Source organism: Phaethon aethereus (assembly GCF_964289735.1).
Source record: "Phaethon aethereus genome assembly, chromosome: 2".
NCBI classification, from domain to species: domain Eukaryota; kingdom Metazoa; phylum Chordata; class Aves; order Phaethontiformes; family Phaethontidae; genus Phaethon; species Phaethon aethereus.
This window is the reverse complement of record NC_138582.1, coordinates 78,217,041-78,235,847: the sequence shown is the minus strand read 5'-3', so window position 1 is coordinate 78,235,847 and position 18,807 is coordinate 78,217,041. Positions and strand designations below refer to the sequence as shown.

Here is an 18,807-nt window from a genome sequence, read left to right as displayed (position 1 = left end):
TACATTCAAGTCTTTACTGTTACACCTACAGATAAACCTTATAAATAGAGCTGGTTGCACATTGTCACTTAGTTAAGAAAAAAATGTTGAAAATATTTCTCCATTAACTTTCACGTTTTTACAAACTGAAATAGTATTTTCCCCTTTAGTTCTTAACTTCTTGTCAAGTGAAAAAATTGAAGAAAGAATCAATCATGGGAGAGAAGAAGAAAAATGCCAACCTACATCCTTTAAAAATCAGATATTGATAATAATTTTCATTAAGTGCTTGAAGTGAAAAAATTCGTCGTTTTGTTTGTTTGCTCTGAAAAGTAAGTAGATACTCCACTACCAGTCCTTCACTGTTTACGGGAGGTCACCATATATTTAGCAACTTTACTTTCACCTATTAATCACAGTAATCTTAAAAGAAAAAAATACATTTGTCAGTCATATTCCTCCTTTCTCATTCTTTCCTTGGTCTTCTTTTGTTTTAGGTCTTTGTCCTCCATTACACCCCACCTTTGCTTATGGTACAGTAGGTTGGAAAGTAATTCTTTTATCCATGCCAGGAACCAATTATGGAATCCACAAAAGGAGCTGACAAAAGAGACTCTGTCTCTGCTCTCAGCCTTTTGCTCCCTCAGGCCCTAAAACTCAGAATTGAATGTGCATGGCCAGAATTCTCAATTTCTTAGAAGAAAGCAGGCAGGCATTTTAGTCAGTGTTTACTGACTTAGAAGTGGTAATAGGAAAAGCTGAGTATGAGCATCTCTAAGGATGGACAAGCACTTTGGTATGGGTATTATCACCCACCTGGAACAGAGAATATAAAAATTTTCAACAGCTTCCTTTCTGTAGCGCTCTGTGCATTGCCTGCATTTGAATCAGTAGGATCTTGCACTACAAATTTCAATGCCATTTCAAACATCAACCTTCCAGTTTGATTTGGCCCATACATAATGTGTAACTCAAGCACAACTTCAAATTCATACCAAGGACTGAAGTGTTCACACGCACACTCACACCACATGCATGTATTTGGCTGGACACAGATGTTTTGTCCAGCTTGTTACTGACAAAGCCTAAGTCTCTCTGCCTGTATGGGTGTGGCAATTTCTTCATATTCCACTGTTCAAGTACAGGAGAGTACATTTAAGATGCCACTCAGTTATTAAAGGTATGGCTCACAGAGTTAAACTGCTCTTATTTTGACTAAGGAAGAGGAAAACAGGGAATTTGGTTTCACTTAGAATAAACATTCACAGTTTATCCACAGACCACTTGGATTGCAGAGCTGGGCTGCAAGGGAATTAGAAGAGAAATGTCTTTACATTCAGTCAGGATGGGAAATGTGAAGCTAAGGTTTATTCCACACTATGAAATAGGTAAATAATCAGTTAAAAAACTAAATATAAGGAAATGAGGCTATTTGAGTCACTGGAGTCCAGTCCCATAACTTAATGTAACCAGAAAATCTTTTGCTATATTCAAAGTAATTGTGCTCCCTTACAGTAGGACTGACTTCTGGCTCAAAGTCTGCAAAATCACAGGTATTATTTCCAATACTGTGGCAGGCAGCAGAGTGACCATGTAAGAGAATACAAAATACCCCCTTTCCAACTGGTGTCACCTTTACCCAGGACTAAGTCTCCTTCTTCAGAACTTTCTCAAGGCATGAGAAAATGAAGCAGCTCTGGTGACCCAAATTTACAATTTTCTTCTTAGAACTGAACAGGAAAAAAAATCTTTCATGTTGAAGGAACATTCAAGAGATATAAAGGACTTAGTAGTAGATACCTCTTCAGTATGTTATCAACTTCTAAAGTAGTTAATTGTTGCTACTGGGCTTGATCCTTTCAACAGTCATTTACCACTTGAAGCCAAAACATCACAGAAGAATATGCAATGACGAAGGAATAAAGCAGCTGATTCTTGCATAGAAACATACAAGATCATCTTCCCCCTTCTCCACCCCAGCAAAACTCAGCAGAGTTTATTATGTGTAAGCACTTCTGAATGAACAAAGAATTAATTACGTCACTTTTTGTTCTGTCAACTTCTTATGAATTTTAACAGTGGACTTCTCTAGCCATACAGGTGCTATATAGAAGCCTATCCGCATACTATACATAAGATATCTGAATAAGAAGTGTGTAAACAGCAACAGCAAGTTTGTCTCACTGTCCTTGAGGGGGGAGTTCATAGTTTTGCAATGACATTAGAACACAACATGGCTGTAATTTTGGAGGAGTGGAATAAGTTACATTCTGTCTTCTAAAATAACATGTATTTTAGTATGGAAAGTTAAATGGTGCCTACTGCATGTACTAAATATATATTGAGAGTCATGGTAGTGACTGGAAGCCAAGTTCGGAAGACAGAACTGCTGTCTTGTGTACACACACACACACGGCACAACTCTCACAAAGAGGCACTTTTATACTGGGATGGAACAATAAAGAGGGCTTAAAGTGGCTGTAAACATAAATGATGAGCATATGAGAATCATGACCACAGAGTTTACAGGGACAGATACAGGCATGTGATAGATTGCATGGGCATATGTTTAATAAGTAAATGCATCATAGGCCTTTGCAATTCATCATACAATTTGGACTGGATGATTTCTCTACTACTCTCCCTTGGCGCTTATTTGAGTACTCTAGATGCCACGGACAGCTTTAAATAGTTCCAGTTCAAAAGGAACAAAAAGAGAAATACTTCCTTTTTCCATTCATATATTTAGAATATTCTCTCCATATTTTACCTGACCAGCATGAGTTTCAGTTCTGGACCAGTAGGTATTTCCTAAAGATAAAAATGGAACGAGTTCAAAGTTTAGCCTTCTACAGCCCTGTCACTGGAAAAGAAAAAAATCCAGCTGCTCATTGAGAAAGACAATATTCATTTCAATCCTCAAAGATTTCAGTCGTAAGGAAAAAAAAAGAAAGCGTTATATGTAGAAAAGACATTTAAGGACATTTGGAGCGTCTCTGAATCCTAGATTTTAGTCTCTGAATGACTGAATTGCTGGTAAGGAAGTAATTTTTCTGAGAAAGAAGATGGATACTAAACCAATCTGCTCATGCTTTTAAAATGCTAAAACTCAAGCTGATAAACCTTTCTAGCAGAAAACATCTTTCTATTTTGGCAGTAAACCAACCTACTCCTATGCACTTGTTCTTAAGCACATACACCAGCTATATGCACTAATTTCCACACCTTGAATACAGCTGCAATAAATATACAGGCAGTATTCAATGTGACATAATAGCCAACTCAACAGACCACCATCCTTTGCAAGAATGCCTAGAATAAAAATTTGAGCTTGGAAGATGCCATCACAGTGGCAAATATGATTTTACCTTCATTTTCCTATTTGTGATTAAACTAATTTTAAAAAATCTACAAAAAAAGCCCTACTTTTATTTTTAGTTGCTGAGCAAAACAACTCAGTAAACTAGGTTTAATTTTATGGCATTCTTGAAGGACTGAAAATCTTCGTATAAATGTGGTATCTATTAGCTTAAAGTTAATCTTTAGCATTATTCTTGCTTGCTACCTACTGCAGATATGTGACAACATCGTCTCCCTCTGGTGGTCAACATAAAAAAAGGTTTTATATGGCCATTCAGTAAAATCAGTGCACCAGGAAGCTTAACCTGTTTCTAATTCACTGGATTTTGTAGGGGTGGGCACATTCACCATGTATCAGAACAAGTTTAGTCATAAATTATACATCTGTCCTTCTTTCCAAAGAGTGCTGAGCGTCACTGACATTTGAATCATAACACTGGAATTTGCTTTGATTTATAAGCTATCTGTGTATTTGCTTGTCCTCCTGAAAGGGCTCAATAATATTTTTCAATTTTGTATGGTTTTTTTGTTTATTTGTTTTTCACCCCAGATATCTTATCAGGAAGGAGAGTATTTGAACAATGCTGTTTGGCAGTGCAGAAAAATCCTGAATATATTAAACGTGTTTCTTACTAACTCTGGTAAGCATTTCGGTGAAAAAAAGTAGTATAACAGTCAATTTGTTATCAACTTCTCCATGTCATTCCCATTACACTTCTAATGTCTCCGTGGTTAAAATAAAAGGAGTAAAACCAAGCCAATGTCCTTTCATATCACTGCTAACCTAAGACTCCATCAAACTGACCTAAGCTGACATTTCTTCCTCTCATTGAAAATGACAGAAAAACTCTCATTCTCTTCCAGAAGCCAAATCAAGGTGACGTTAGAAATCCTGGGTCGAAGCCTGAAACAAGCTGGGATTCCCTGACTGTACCTTGGCGCTGAGCTGGTGCTAGTGAACCAAACTTCCGGTAAGTTCATGGTCCCATAATCACACTCTGCTTAAAACACTCTACCCCCGTGCACACACACTATTAATGAATTAACAGTTGTGAAACAGAGCATCTATGCAATTCCACTGAATAGATTTAGATTTAATGAGTGTCACTGCAAGTTCTTTCCCACACTATGTATAGTAATGGGAGGTTTTAAACATGCTAATGTTATAGCATAAGTATAATTTCTTATAATTAAAATGATTTCTTGTAAAGATGCAGCAATTTTTCTTCTTTCTTAAAGTTCTGTTTAATACTATTTATGTACCTGGCACTTATGAAATTCTAAGAAACAGAGGATATGAGCCAGCATAAGTAAGGCATTTTTTTTTACATTTGGAAAGGCAGAGCTGGCTAGCTTAAAGTAGTCATTAAATTATTTTACATAGGAATTTCACAGAAAATGTTCATTCCCATAAACATATTTTTAGAGGCAAATTTTACATTATTTCAATTAAAAAAAAGGTAGATTAAGGATGAGTAATGAACTTTTCCAGTTTTCACCTAGAGCTTTTAAAAGTTTGAGCAGACCACCTGAAAAGAGACAGCTTTTAACAGCAAACTTGTCAGCTGTTTGGAGAGGGGTCATAGCTGTATTCCTTCAAAGCAAGGAAACTTTTTCATTGAAAATGTAATTCTGTTGAAAACTTGAGCCTCCTTTAGGCTAAACTGGTGTCCATGCAAAGAACTGCTTTTACAATACACTGTACTTCTACACATTACTCAACATAAATAACTTTGTTTCACCACTTCATTATTCAATTTTTATACTAGTCTGAACTCCATGGGGCATGTAACTCTGTGGAGTTACAAATAGGATGTAAATAGACTAATGAGAATGGGTAAATTAGGTTCTTAATCTTCACATTGTGAACACCTACTAGTTTTTTTTTAAAGAGAAGACTTACAATTAAACCATTGTCCTGTCTTAAGAAGCTATTACAAAGTACCTGGCAGCGCAGAGAGTTCAGTTCTACTCCACTTTTATTAGAAGACCCTTAGGGTATTAAGTATACTTTTTGGAGCACCACTTAAAACTTATTAACTACCTGTCATATTTGTATTAAAAACCATCAAAACCCTTTTCAGTCATGTTTCACATCATCTGTAGGAATGCTTTGCTTTCTTATTCTCCATTTTGCCTACCTGGAAAGGATTCAAGATGAACATGATTATTTGCTTGAGGGTAAAACAATAATTTTTCATCATTTAAATTAGAGTTATGTATTGCAACTCACTCATTTAAATAACATAAATGTCTTAAATCACAGTACATGTGAGGTCAGAATAGATCTGGGTGTGTGTACCATTGCAACTCGTAAAACCGATGTTTATAGTTCAGAATGATTAAAAATACATGCCTTATGGGCCATTCACATGAAGAACTTTCTTCAGCGCAAAGAAGTTTTTGGTAAGTACAAACCTATAGCTGATATTTCAATTATAACTCACTGAATATTCCTTGTACAACTGTAAAAAAGAGACTTGTGGACCGAGATTTATCTTGAGCAAACAGTGTTTGCACCTTTTGGTACAGAAATAGAACACATACCTTGATTTGCATGCACAGGATGTCTCCAGCATCAAGATGAAATTACTCCTACTAAGCATCAGGATGAAAGCAGACGTAAAGCCTATGAATTAGTGCATTTGGTACTGGTTCTTAAGGTTCCTTTTAGGCCCCTTATAGATCCAACAGATCTTTCTTTTTTTCTGAGCAGGTTGATTGATAGCCAAGATATAGAAAGAATCTTGCACTTCAACTTGACTAGGCCATGCCCGGTTCTAGTCTTGTTCCAAAGGAACAAAACATATGCAATGAAGGAAAAAGACGACGTATTAGAGAATGTAAAATGTTATACCTAGGCTAACAGAAAAAAAAAAAAATGGTTTTAGGAAGTTTTCATTAAACCTTTAGGCAGTATTGAAAGTAAGACACCCCGTCCCAAAAACACACTCTTTGAAACACCAAATCAAATTAAACCATAATTCAAAATAAAGAGAATCTTTGGAAAAAGAACAGACAAATGTACGGATAATCTTTCTGAGGCTGATATATGGATTTATACAACACAGCATTCAGTTCTGGAGCATACATCTCACAAATGAGTATGAACCACAGCCAAAAATAATAGTAATTAAAAGAGAATGTGCAAGTTCAAAAAGAAAGGAAGCCAAAATCTCAGTCAGGAAAAAAGGTTCTTCTCCATCAGGGAAGGAAGGAAGGCAACAGAAGAATCAGGGTACCAGAGGCAACAGGAGGTTCAGAGGTATGAAGGTCATAGGAAGAGGCAAGGTCTGTCAGACGCGCTTGGTATATGAAGGGAATGATGCACAACAGTAAACTGTTGGGGGAAAAGAGTAAAAGGATAAAATTATAAATATTGTGTAGGTCAGACAGCAGAATGGCTAGCATGCTCAGTAACGTTAAAGAATCAGATGCCCAAAGGAGGCGTAGATGTATGGGCTCATGTATTAAAATTCAGAATCCCACAGATGCTCTGAGACTGACTCCTTGGGTTCATGTATAAGCTAACTCAATTCCAACAGCACAACGCATACTGATATTTGCCTACAAATTCTGCTTTACCTGGCCTGAATTTTAATCCTCCAGAAGGTAAAAGATAGATGACATAGGAGATTCAACTTCACTCTTCAGCCTCAGATCAGGCTGTATGAGTAAGAGCAGTGATGGTGGTATAAGCCTCCTAAGTCACACTTGCAAGTTTTCTTGCTTCAAAGACCATCTCTAAGAAAGAAAAGGCTGGGTCCCTTGACAGATGCCTTCTGAGGCAGTGCACTATGACAGGCCAGCAAAATTCCCTACTCAGCAGCCTGTAGTTCTCAATTTAGAAACACATGTAAGAAAATGTAGTTTCCTCTCTGTGAATTTCTCTACCTACTTTTGCTTTGTTAACAAAGTCCAATGCTTAGAGACTATCCCTAGTGACTGTGAAAGACTAGATATATATCTAAGGTGATGGAAGAAATATGAAATATTGCTTGTGAAACTGTCACTACTTTTGTCAAGTGGCTTGTAGTACCTGTTAATGTATCAATGACATAATGAAAAACATTAAAAATTAGATATGGGGACAAGGCTTTCTGTTCTCCTTGTTCCTTAAAATGAACCTGGTATTATCCATCAACTAGCAGTATACATGTCATCTATACAAAATAACTGGGAAATGCTTATACCCACTCGTTCACCCCTTTCAAACTTTCTGGTTAAGTGATGATTGATTATTTTGATCTACAGTTAAAAACAAAGACATGTTCAAATAATGATTTTACTTCTTTAAAGACCGAACACGTTCTGAAATTTAGAAATCAATCAGTTGTCAAGCCCTTACCCAGTGCGAACCCTGAGTTCACTAGTACTTTGTCCAGTGTCAGAGTGAAGAATTTAACTTCGGGATCTCACTTGACAAGAAGGTGAATTGTTTACTCTTCTTGAAACAGCTTTTAATTTCTTTCTGCATTTCTTAATGATAGCTCATAACACGCCAAATAAAAGGCTAATCATGGAGGTTCACAGGAATATTGCTTTTATTCTAATGAGCTAGTTGAAAACATTTCAAGGCAGCATGTTTTAGTTGCTTGTCTACATGCAGCACTGTTTCAATATCTGCATTCTTTACCTGAGGTAAGTAGCATAGAGCTTACTATTGACTTATTTATTGGGAACTTCAGAAGCTATGTGACATAATCAAATGCCATGCAACAGAGGTGACAATCTCCATTTGCATTACCTAAGTGCAGTCAGTCTTAGAATCTCAGGCCATGAGCAATCTGATTAGTAAGATAAGGAAGGAGAAAGGATCCCATAAACGTATCATTTTAGACATGCATACAACATGCAGCTAAGGGGTCTACCAGACCAAAAGTTAAGAGGAAACGTCATGTAATGAAAATAAAAAGACTAAAGAGCAAAAACTGTGAGGAATAATTGTACTCTTGTTTGTGAAAGAGATTCTTACCATGAGAGTGAGAAAAGCCCAAGTATCTTACTAAAGGCCCTAATCATGAATGACTTACACTCTACCTAAGTTTGGAAAACTCCGTGGAGAACGATTACCACCATCCTCTATGAAATGAAAATTCCTCAACATGGGTTTCCCAGAGCAGAATGGGACAACTGTCTGTTTGCTGGGAAGGAATGAGGGGTGAGGCACGGTGCCCCACAGACAGCAGCAGATTGTAAAGAACACTAATTTAAACTCCACACGATCACAAAATTTTAATTTCTGAATGGGAATCTCATCTTGTGAAAGACAAACTCCTGCTGACAGTCACTCACTCAGCAAAGGAAGACCACAATCCTCATCAGAGAAAGCTATTTTGAGAGTGATATCAGAACAAATATGCCTTTCATCAATAGCTGGCATCAGTAGCTTATCCTCCTTCCCACCTTGTTCTATGAGAAAACACGTTTACTGAGGTTAGAGTTAAGAAGATTGAAAGTTTTGTTCTTCTTTGAATCTACCGCCAAAGTCCTATTTGCACTGCTTGAGGCATTCTCAGGCAATAAAAAACATCATTGCAAAACTCTGTTCTTATACTGCTCAATTGCTATAGTATCTAAGCACCTTTCAGAATGGCATTAAGCAATATAATTAGCGTCTGTCATACATGTTGCTTTCTCTCATGGGTACATCTATATGCGTTTCTCTTGTATAAATCTATACACGTATCTTTATCTAGGTAGAGCACAGCATAATTATAAAGCTAAACTTGCCCCCCTCCAACACTGATGATTTAAGTCTAAAATAAGTACCTACTAAGCACTATTCTTTTGCTTTCAGTAAACTGAGGATAATAAAAACTCATGTTATGTTTCCATGTACAAGCTTAATCAAATCCTTTTGGCTGGGATATTGTGTTTGTTTAAGAGCAAATGATCAGGCTGATAAAATCAGAGCTGCATTGATTAAAGGGTATAGGATCACCAAGTTAGATCAGGAAAGCATTGCAAAATAACAGTGGTAGAAATTCAAATGAAGCAGAAATATTAATGCAAAGAAGGCCACAACAGATTTTTAATAAAGAAAACATTGTAGTCAAGCTGATGGTATCTAGCAAAAAAAAAAAAAAAAGATTTTAAGTATGATACGATTTCTGTGCATATGCTGATAAAGATGAATTAGGGTTAATCCTCAATAAGATTCTGGTTTTCTGTTAGTATGGAACTCCTTAATTTCCTTCTCTCCCCGCCAGTAAAACCTGTCAATCTGTATTTCCTCAGCACAGATTTGAAAAATAATGCTTTAGATTCAGTTGGTATCCAACAGCAAACACACCAACATTCATGCATCAGAGTAATGGCTACCTGCAGAATAATTTTGGTAAAGAAAATGTCCTGGAAAAAGATCTTTTGTCAAATTAGCAGGTAAGAGAGACAATTCTCTATCCCATGGTTAGGAGACACCCTCCTAACCTTCAAAGGAAGTGTGTCCATGAGATGCCATAACATGCAGAGCTTTATTGCCTTTACAGGATCTACATCAGTGTGCAGGGCAAGCCCACAGGGAACATAATACATGATCAAAGACTTGGATTGTATACAAAGATTTAAAGACAGTCGATGGATAAGCACAAAAAAGTAGCATGAAAACACGCTTTTCATAAATACACAAGGATGTGGAAAATATTGTATTTCTTTGTCTGATAACTGGTATGCCCCAAGGGGAAGAGCACACAAAGGGCTATCCAGAGATGGCAAGGAAGATGTATCCATTAGGATAGGAAAGCCTTTAACAATTTAACAGCTCTTGTACATGGTTTAATTTTGCTAAGGGAGACACCCTATAGTTTTCATCCTAGACTGCTAGACCTATTGACTCTCAAAGGAATTTGTCTCTGGAGAGACAGAAAAAATGTTAGTACAGAAAAACAAACATGGAAAATTAATACAAGACAACAGATTTTTGCTTCCAGTTGCACAAAATCCCGTGGTTTGATGGTTGTTTTAAAATGTTTCCATACAATGGCCAGGTATTATCCACAAAACTGCCTCCAAACAAGTGCTTTGTTTAGTTTATATTAATTAGTTACACTGCATTGGACATTTTAAAAGACAACAGTCTGGAAAAAAGGGAAAAAACAGACATGTATGTCTAGAGAGCAGAGAGGAAAGTCTGGAAAAGCTACTCCTGAGAGTAACCATCAAAAGAGTGGAAAAGCAAATACATGTATTTTCAAACATACGTTTAGGTACCAGCTCTGTTGGTGCTGTAACATCTGCTTCTCTGCAACAGACTGTTGGATCCACAATGTCTCTGTCAGGAGGAGGGTAAGGTGGGGGTGGGGGGATCACTAACTGGGGTGGACCACGAGTGGTGCCTCTAGGAGGCTTTTGTGGCACCTGCCGTCCATCACCTACAGGGGGATCAATTGACTGGTTACTTCATTGTCAATCGCTCTGTTTATTGTTATTTTTTAAACACACATTGATTTTTGCTTACCCACATCCAAAGTCTGTCTGGATCTAACTGTGCTCTTATTTACCCCCAAATAATTAAGTGGGACCAGAACTGGGTCCAGCCCATACATGTACATCACAGCTAACAGTTAAAAACACCAGTTTTGGCAGACGTAAGGAAGGAGAAAAAAAGAATTTAATAAAAAAAAAAAAAAGACAAAAGCTATGTACGGAAATGTGAAAAATGTGTTTGAGAAAGGGGAAAATGCCTCACGTCAGTATTTTGAAGTAGGTATCTTGACAGGTTTTTATTTTCTTTTTCTGAGTAGGTTTTTTATTATTTTGACATTGTGGAGAAGCAGATGATTAAGTCATTTTTTTGCAAAACAGCTTTTTAAGCTATCAAAGAAAATGCTCATAACTTTGGCTGGCAGCTTATTTCAATACTATGTGCAATAACTACATAAATACAGGTACTTTTGCACTACACTCTATTAACCATTTGCAACGTTAAAAAGCTGCTGGCAGTGGTAGTGTACAGACCTAGAGCTAACTGCAACTTGGAAAGTCCTTGAAGGCTGAAAGTGCACTGAGGAACTATGACTACTGGCTCGTTCTGCTCTCATACTCTGCCCTAAGCACCAGCTGTGGTCATTGCTGACGACAGATGCTGGCAGAGATGGACCTCTGGTCTGACCCATTCTGATCATTCCTATATTCTTAGGCTCATGCTTTAGTGCTGCTGAGAAGGGAAGTCGCACCGAGAGGGAGGAAAAATCATTAAACCATTATGATTTTCTACTTAGGAGTCACTAGCTTCCAGAGATTCAAGATACAATTTAATGGTGGCAAATGTGCAGACTGTTTTTTACTGCTTTGAAAAAAATGCGCATAATACTTTGGGGTCAGAATAAGCGATTGAGCAGTGAATACTGAAATTAATTTGCCAGTTTGAGAATATTTTTGATAGGATCTTTTGCTTTGATTCATGTGGCTAACTTGGGAGATACATAGGTTGGATCCTTTTTCCATCATGTGGCTGCCTATTTCTTGCATCACGTTTTTCCCCTCACTACAGTCTTGCTTTTTTCACAGCTTTTCTCTCCTGCTTTCAGAGCCATCTGTGCTTTCTCATCGTTTTCCTGCAAGGGCCCCGAAGAGAGGCTGTTTTACCAACCTTCCTTTACTGTAACATTTTTAATGAACGCATTCATTCAAGAAAGTAGCAGAAAATGAAAAGTACTGAAGATAGGGCTACTACGAGACAGGTTCTTTGTTGGTGTAAATTAGTAAGGCTCCGTTAAAGTAAATGGTACTACAGAACCCTACATCATCAGAGTCTGGCCAGCAAGCACTTATGCACGCAGTACTGAATGGACTAGAAGTGGCTCTGCTGTGCTTGATTTCACCTGTAACATTCCAAGCACTGATACAAAATAAAATGAACACTTACAAAAAGTTAAAGCACCGTCAGTAAGTGTCCTGTCATCAATAAGTGACCAGCAGCAGGGCAAAGCATGAGGAGCGACAGACTGTGACATCTGCAATAGTTAAAAGTAAGCCAATTTGCTGAAAACTCCTGTGTTATATGGCACAGCGATAACATTCCCCTCAGAGGGTTTAAATAAGAGATGTCAATGGAGTCGAACATGTCACAAGATAATGGACTCCTGCTGCTACATAAATGCTGAGACATTAAATGTGAAGCATTTACTGAAAATAAATGTTGGAACAAAGCCAAGAGGTTTCTTTCTAAACTGTGAGGCATTTGTAATGTAAGCAATTATGTATGACAGGATGTCGTACCTATATGTCTTAGGCACTTATGGAACATGAGGTCAAAGGCACAAACTGAAGTGCCCTGAGTGCATTATGGCTCTTGAAGAATGATTGTCTTAATGTACTGAAAACCGAGTTCCAATATGTGGGATTATTATCTCGTATCTTTACCCATCATAAAATCACTTTGTCTGCTAAAAGCATAATCTTGGGGTCCTCACTTGGGCAAAACTCCCACCGATCTGAATAAGCTAGCAGTCAGGTAATGACAGGGGTCTGAGAGAATGTTTTTCAGTCTTCTTGCATGAGAGTAAATACGGTGTCACACACAGCTGAAGACTAGAGTTTCTTTTGGTGTCTCCAGCTATGTATGGCATTCCTTTGAGAGCACCAGCTCTTTTCTTCTACTGATCAACTAATGACTCTGCAGAGATTGAGTTATAATAAAACCTAGGACTAAATTAAAAAGAAAAACTTCACTGAATATGGTCAGACGATGTCAAACTGTTGGAGGACTACAGGAAAAGAAAATGTCTTCAGGCTTTAGGAACACGAGGAGATACTGAACCAGTTTGGCTGTTCTTCAGTTCTAGCAGAACCCCATGGCTTCAGATGCATTCAGTGTTGCCTGGCCTGTCTCCATTTACTAGCATTTCTGTTTACTATTTCCATACTTCCATTTACTAGCAAAACCACCATGACCTTAAAGGCACATAACAGGCCCAGGGCTAGTGCTTTTGGGTATCCAGCTTGTACCAAACACTCAAATCATCTGATGAGTCTTATCTACCTTGTACTACCCTGTGGTACTCCGAATGGTGGCATCAAAGAAAGAGGTAATACACAAATACTTATTTCCAGACTTTCATTCTGCAGAGAGATGTGTGTTTTTCCCCAAGTTACAAAAGTTCCCGAACTCACAGCGTAACAGAATTAAGGAAACTTCAAACAGTGAGCATTGACATCACATGCACAGGATTACACAGGAAAAAAGAACACCCCTCACCCATTGTGCTCTTCCTCTTGTCCTCCCTCTCTTCTGTCCTGTTAGGCATGGCAGGAGTGGGTGGAGCAGATGCAGTTGGTGGAAGAGGGGCACGCCTCTTCTTCTTCCGTAAATCATTCAAGGATGCTCCTCGTGAAATCTAGCAAAGTTGAAAAATAGGCACAGTAAAGGATATGTTTTGTCGAGGTTGCAAATTGTCAGTAGCAAAAAAAAAAAAAGTGATTGTCATATGACCCAATTTCTCAGCACAGAATATTTTTATGAGTGTTTATAGTGACAACAGGAGATTTAAAGGGCAGATCAGAAGAGGTATAGTAATATTGCACTCAGAGAAGGAAAGGAACAAGAACTGCATACGAATGTCACAGCAGAAATACCAGTCTGGTAGATATTTGATGTTTTTGGTGAAAGGGAACTAGAGAGCCCAGCACTCAGCAATGACATTATGACACTATGTGTGCTGTGAAGCTTGAGACACAGCATGATCTTGTTTTTCCATTGATTTCTTCAGACCTTAAATTATGGTTACATACTTCAATTTGTATGTGTAGGGAATAAAGTCTCTCTCACTTCTTTGATTTTCCTCCCAAATTCTTGTTTAAGGACTTCTGAGAGAAGAATCAGAATTGAAGGTTTGCTTGCATGACGGTATGAGATCATACTGTACTCTGTTTATGTCTACTGGACTTCACTGACATGCTTGTGAAGATCTGTAACACCTCAGCTTCCACTAATTGCAACATGCTGGTTGGCAAGCCAAGACTTCATTACTGTTTACATTGCTTTTAAAAATATGAAAAATTTTATTACAAGTTATTTGGGTTTCACTGGATTGCATAATATTTTCTGTAGCTTGTTGAAACTTAGCTCTATTTCCTTTTTCTATAAAAATAATTATAATAAAAACAAAAACATGTAGGAAAATCTGTTGAATTTTTACATTTGAAAGGTACTGAAAACACTAGACAGAACCAGGCTTTGCAGAGGCAGAGGGTAATGGGAGCTTCCCACACCTGGCAAGCTGTTGGCATCCCTCAGTCTTCACATGCATCACTTCACTGCTCTGTCCATCGTGATACTCCCCATAGCTGAAGATATCTAATAGAACTGCCTGGTGGTTTTCTAATATTTCAATGGTCTAAACAATAATAATAATATTTCCTTTAATCCAGAGGATTAATGAACCCTTAAAATACATTTGTTGTAGGAGATTTCATTAAACAAATAGTAGCTTCACACTGCTCAAAGCTATTATCAGGGTTCAGAGGAAAGGGACTCATTTAGTTGCGTCCTTTCCTATGCTGAGTGAAAACTCTGAGAATAAATGAATTTTACAAAGAGTAGGATATGAATAGAGCCTGCCTCACCCAGTCTTCCTTTTTAAAAGCACTCAGGAGGGTCTTAGGTTATAAAACACAAACAATCAGTTCCCACCTTTCAGAAGAATGCTTTAACCACTCTGCCACATGACATTTGGACACTCGCCACCCATTCCTGGTGAACCTGCATCCTGCATATGGAGAAACTTGGTAGTAACTGCTCTGGACATAGAGCATGTTAACCAGGATGAGCTACAGTTTTGTGTCAAACAGTTTCTGTAAGATGGAGGGGATGGTGGGTGGGAAATAAAGGTGTCCTGGTCTTGCTTCCTACTACCATGGATTATTTCTGCATTTTACATTAAATGTCCACTGGATACAGCACATGACTAAAGCCAGTGAGGCCAATCTAGATAAAGTTAGGCATAGTAAACAGGCAAGAATGTTCATAGTAACTAGTGATTTTGCACTTCAATTTTGGTCACCAAACTTCATGGAATTTGAAAAATTACTTATACCCAGAAAAGAGCACCAGTTCAAACATTCAGGAACAGATACAGCAAAATTCTAGAGCTCCTTTGAAGAATTTTTACCCAGAGTTATAGTGTTACTCCATATTTAGATGGAGCACCTCTCCTGATGAAGAAGCTGCCTGCAGCCAATACTGCAACTGACTGAAGTTGAGACTGAAGTTGAATCCTACTCTCCCTCTCCTCCAATTCTTATAGGACCAGCATGTCCAATACTGAGCTGAATGTGGGACACTCTCTTCAGTGAAATGGACTCATCAGGCTTTGGTTTACAAAGGAGGAATTACATTGAGGACAGCTACCTAATGCTGCATTCTTCTCCATGTCTATTTGGGGCAATCAGCAAATAGGCACTTGGACAAAAAAATCACATTCTTCTGCACTGCCTTTTAAATAACTAAAGACATGTGAGCATTTAATACTGTATCTTAATTGTTCAGGATACTACCTACAAAAAAGAGAAAAATACGAAAGTGGTGACTTTGATTAATCTGACTACAAAGTCTCCAAAATTCAGTAGCTATGGAGAACTTGAATCATCTCGGAGACAGGCAGCATCTGAACTTTCCCAACACTTCACAAGTACAAGCTGTGACTTTTGTTGTTATTTAATGGCATTTTGCAGCTTCCACATTCAGTCCTGTCTCTCCAGACAGAAAGGTCATTTTACTTGAGGATAAAAAATGGACGAACTGGTGATTTAAAAGATAAGTCTAGGAAATCTTGAGAACCAAGGCAGAAAGTAAGGAAACATGTGTTTCCACTTGAAATAATAAGAGTTCACTAATCACCCTTCTCCAAGTACCAGATGAGTGAAGGATGTTAGTTTGGTATAGTCAAATTCCTCAGATACATTACTGCTTTACTATGAAGAAAGGATACTTCTTAGAAGCCAGCTTATCTTTTTCAGCTCTATGCATTCTTATTTAGTTGAATCTTTGGAGGAACATTAGATAGATGTATGGATAAACACACTGCTACAGCTGAAGAAAAGGCTAGAAAATAGCTAGTGCACAACTGCAATAATGCAAGTTTGGTCAAATACACACATAAAAATGCTTTTATTATACTGTCAGCTAAGTGCAGTATACTTCACAAACACCATAAAGAAGATGAAGAGCTTGTTTAAAGTCAGCCACACTACAATGCCTGTAAGAAGTATCTAGTTCAAGAATAAGTTATAAAAATTGTTAAAAGTAGTTCTTTAATGCCAACCTCAGTAAACTTATGAGGCTAAACATAAATCGAAAACACAAAGAACATTCTGTTTCTTTCTTGCAATTGTATATACCAAAACAACAGAACATGAAAATAATTTGTTATGGCTGGCTTCTTCTTTTATAAAGAAATCAAACCTTCACAATATTATCTGAAGTAATTTCCTATCCAAAGTTTGTTACAGGAGTCCCTCTCTGAGCGTTACAGAATATTTCCTAGTCTTAGCACTTCTGCTTCACCTATGCAGCATTTTTAGCTTGAAGAAAGTATTAGGCCAGCTTCTGTTATGCAATGAAATAAATACATAATTTTTAAAGATGTTACTAAGTGTTCTCTGACTATAGTTAATGTCATCAACTGAGCTAGAGTTGAATAAAGTGGGCCAAAAGGACCAAAGTCTGACAAATAGTTTCACTTCTGTTCTCATATTGATGAGACCACATATAATGCAAAAAAACCATCTTCCATTAAGTCCATGTCATGGTTCACATGCTGTTTGAAAATACTTCCAATATTGCAGACAAAACACCTGAGGAATGTGCTGAATGTGTTTTCCTTCTGTGAAAGCTCAACATCTTTATTAAAATTTGAGGGATTTAGATAAGATTTTAGAATGTATTTAGAGTATAACAACACCATGGGGAAGATCTGTGTCAAAATTGTGAGGAAAAGAATCCTTGAAATTTTCAATCAGTAGCATTTGACAGTCACCTTACTTGGAAAAGGTCTATGGATACTGCAAGAGTGGATGTGTAAATTGAGTTTGAGTTTCCTCATGCACAAGAGTCCAGTATTTTCTTTGGGTTAGGTTGCACTGAATATGAATTAATGAAAAATATTAATGGAAGCCCAAGAAAACAAAAGCTACTATGACCAAAAATTTGTCAAGCATTCAAAGACAAGGAGGTTCTCAGCTAAATTTCCAATGTGAGCTTCGCTCGTTTGCCTTGCCTGTCCTCTACTTACAGGTCAGACACTGGTTGTGTATTTACCAACCCTTTCCTATTAATCTTTCTAACAGAAATGTTTATCTATGTAAGTACTTGCTAAGTCATCTGGCAAATGCCACCTTTCTTTTATTCACAGACCAAACTAGGCTTAAATTTACTGCAGGTTTATTGCTATTGAAACTGAGCCTCCTTCTAGAAGTCAGAAACTGTATCACTAATTTGTGCTCTCTGTTTCTCCAGTATCTACCAACATTTGCAACCCACTTGACACTGACTACATATCTCAAGTTGTCTGAATCCCTACTTTGACCAAGAAAGAAATCTTACTCTACTGTCTCCAAAACCAGATTAAAGACTCTACAATAGCATACTCAGAGCGCCACACACCCCCATGTCTGTCCTGTTAAGGACAGTCCACACACTCTTGCTGTCAATGGCAGAGAAAAAGGGACTTGGCCTATTGCAACCTTGGAAAGTGCACATAATGCATCCTTATTAAATAACAAAGTACTGTAATGTTGCGATTACCGCAGTTGTATCTTGACTATTAAAGAACCTAGCAACTACCAAGGTGTTCCTAAATGGTCATATAGCCAGGTAAAAATCCTTAAGCTAACACTACAAGCCCAGCTGGATTTTGTGGACTTGAGGCAAAAATGCCATGTAACTTCTAAACTGGATGCTGAAGGCCACTTAGGTGCTTTCTGGAAACTCCTGCCTCTCAAGCAACATGATTTGCCCATTTATTCAGTAGCTGAGGGGGACCTGATACTCTTCAAGGACTACTGTGTTGGGACACAGAGACCAGGAGAATGAGCCACGTTTTCTTCCTTCTCCGAAGACTGATGTCTGGGGAGAAGAGTGGACATAAGAGACACATATAGTTTCTGCAGGACTGAGAAAGAGCTTGGAAAAAAGCTGAGTGATCTCAGCTCAGAAGCACAACTAAGAACATGAGTAGGGAAGAACAACTTAAAAATTGCCATGGAAAGACTTTCTTGGACTTGCACACTAAAAGCAAACTGCACCTTCTTGAGTTACCTAGAACAGGTTTTCCCTGAAGAACTGCAGGTATCTGTGTTGTAGCTGGCATCCGCACCTACTGGAAAAAGCCTGGACGATTGGTAGACAGATCTCAGCAGTTCTAACTGTGCCTTAACAGAAAATCCCTCAGTGGATCTAGTCAATACGTGACTCAGATGTTAAAAAAAAGTGCATAGTTTGTATTTCAAAAGCCAAACCACTCTTCC

The 18,807-nt window shown here is 37.8% G+C and overlaps 1 protein-coding gene across 1 annotated transcript in view; it reads right to left on the bottom strand.

Annotated features, from left to right (window-relative positions):
• The window catches only part of COBL (cordon-bleu WH2 repeat protein), a gene marked incomplete at both ends in the record, with an annotated part of 183,717 nt that overhangs the window by 63,252 nt on the left and 101,658 nt on the right, over nucleotides 1–18,807 (bottom strand). The window contains 2 exons of the mRNA XM_081996446.1: nucleotides 10,542–10,712; nucleotides 13,541–13,679. Of these exons, the coding sequence (XP_081852572.1) occupies nucleotides 10,542–10,712; nucleotides 13,541–13,679 (310 nt within the window). The remainder of the gene's footprint in view (nucleotides 1–10,541; nucleotides 10,713–13,540; nucleotides 13,680–18,807) is intronic.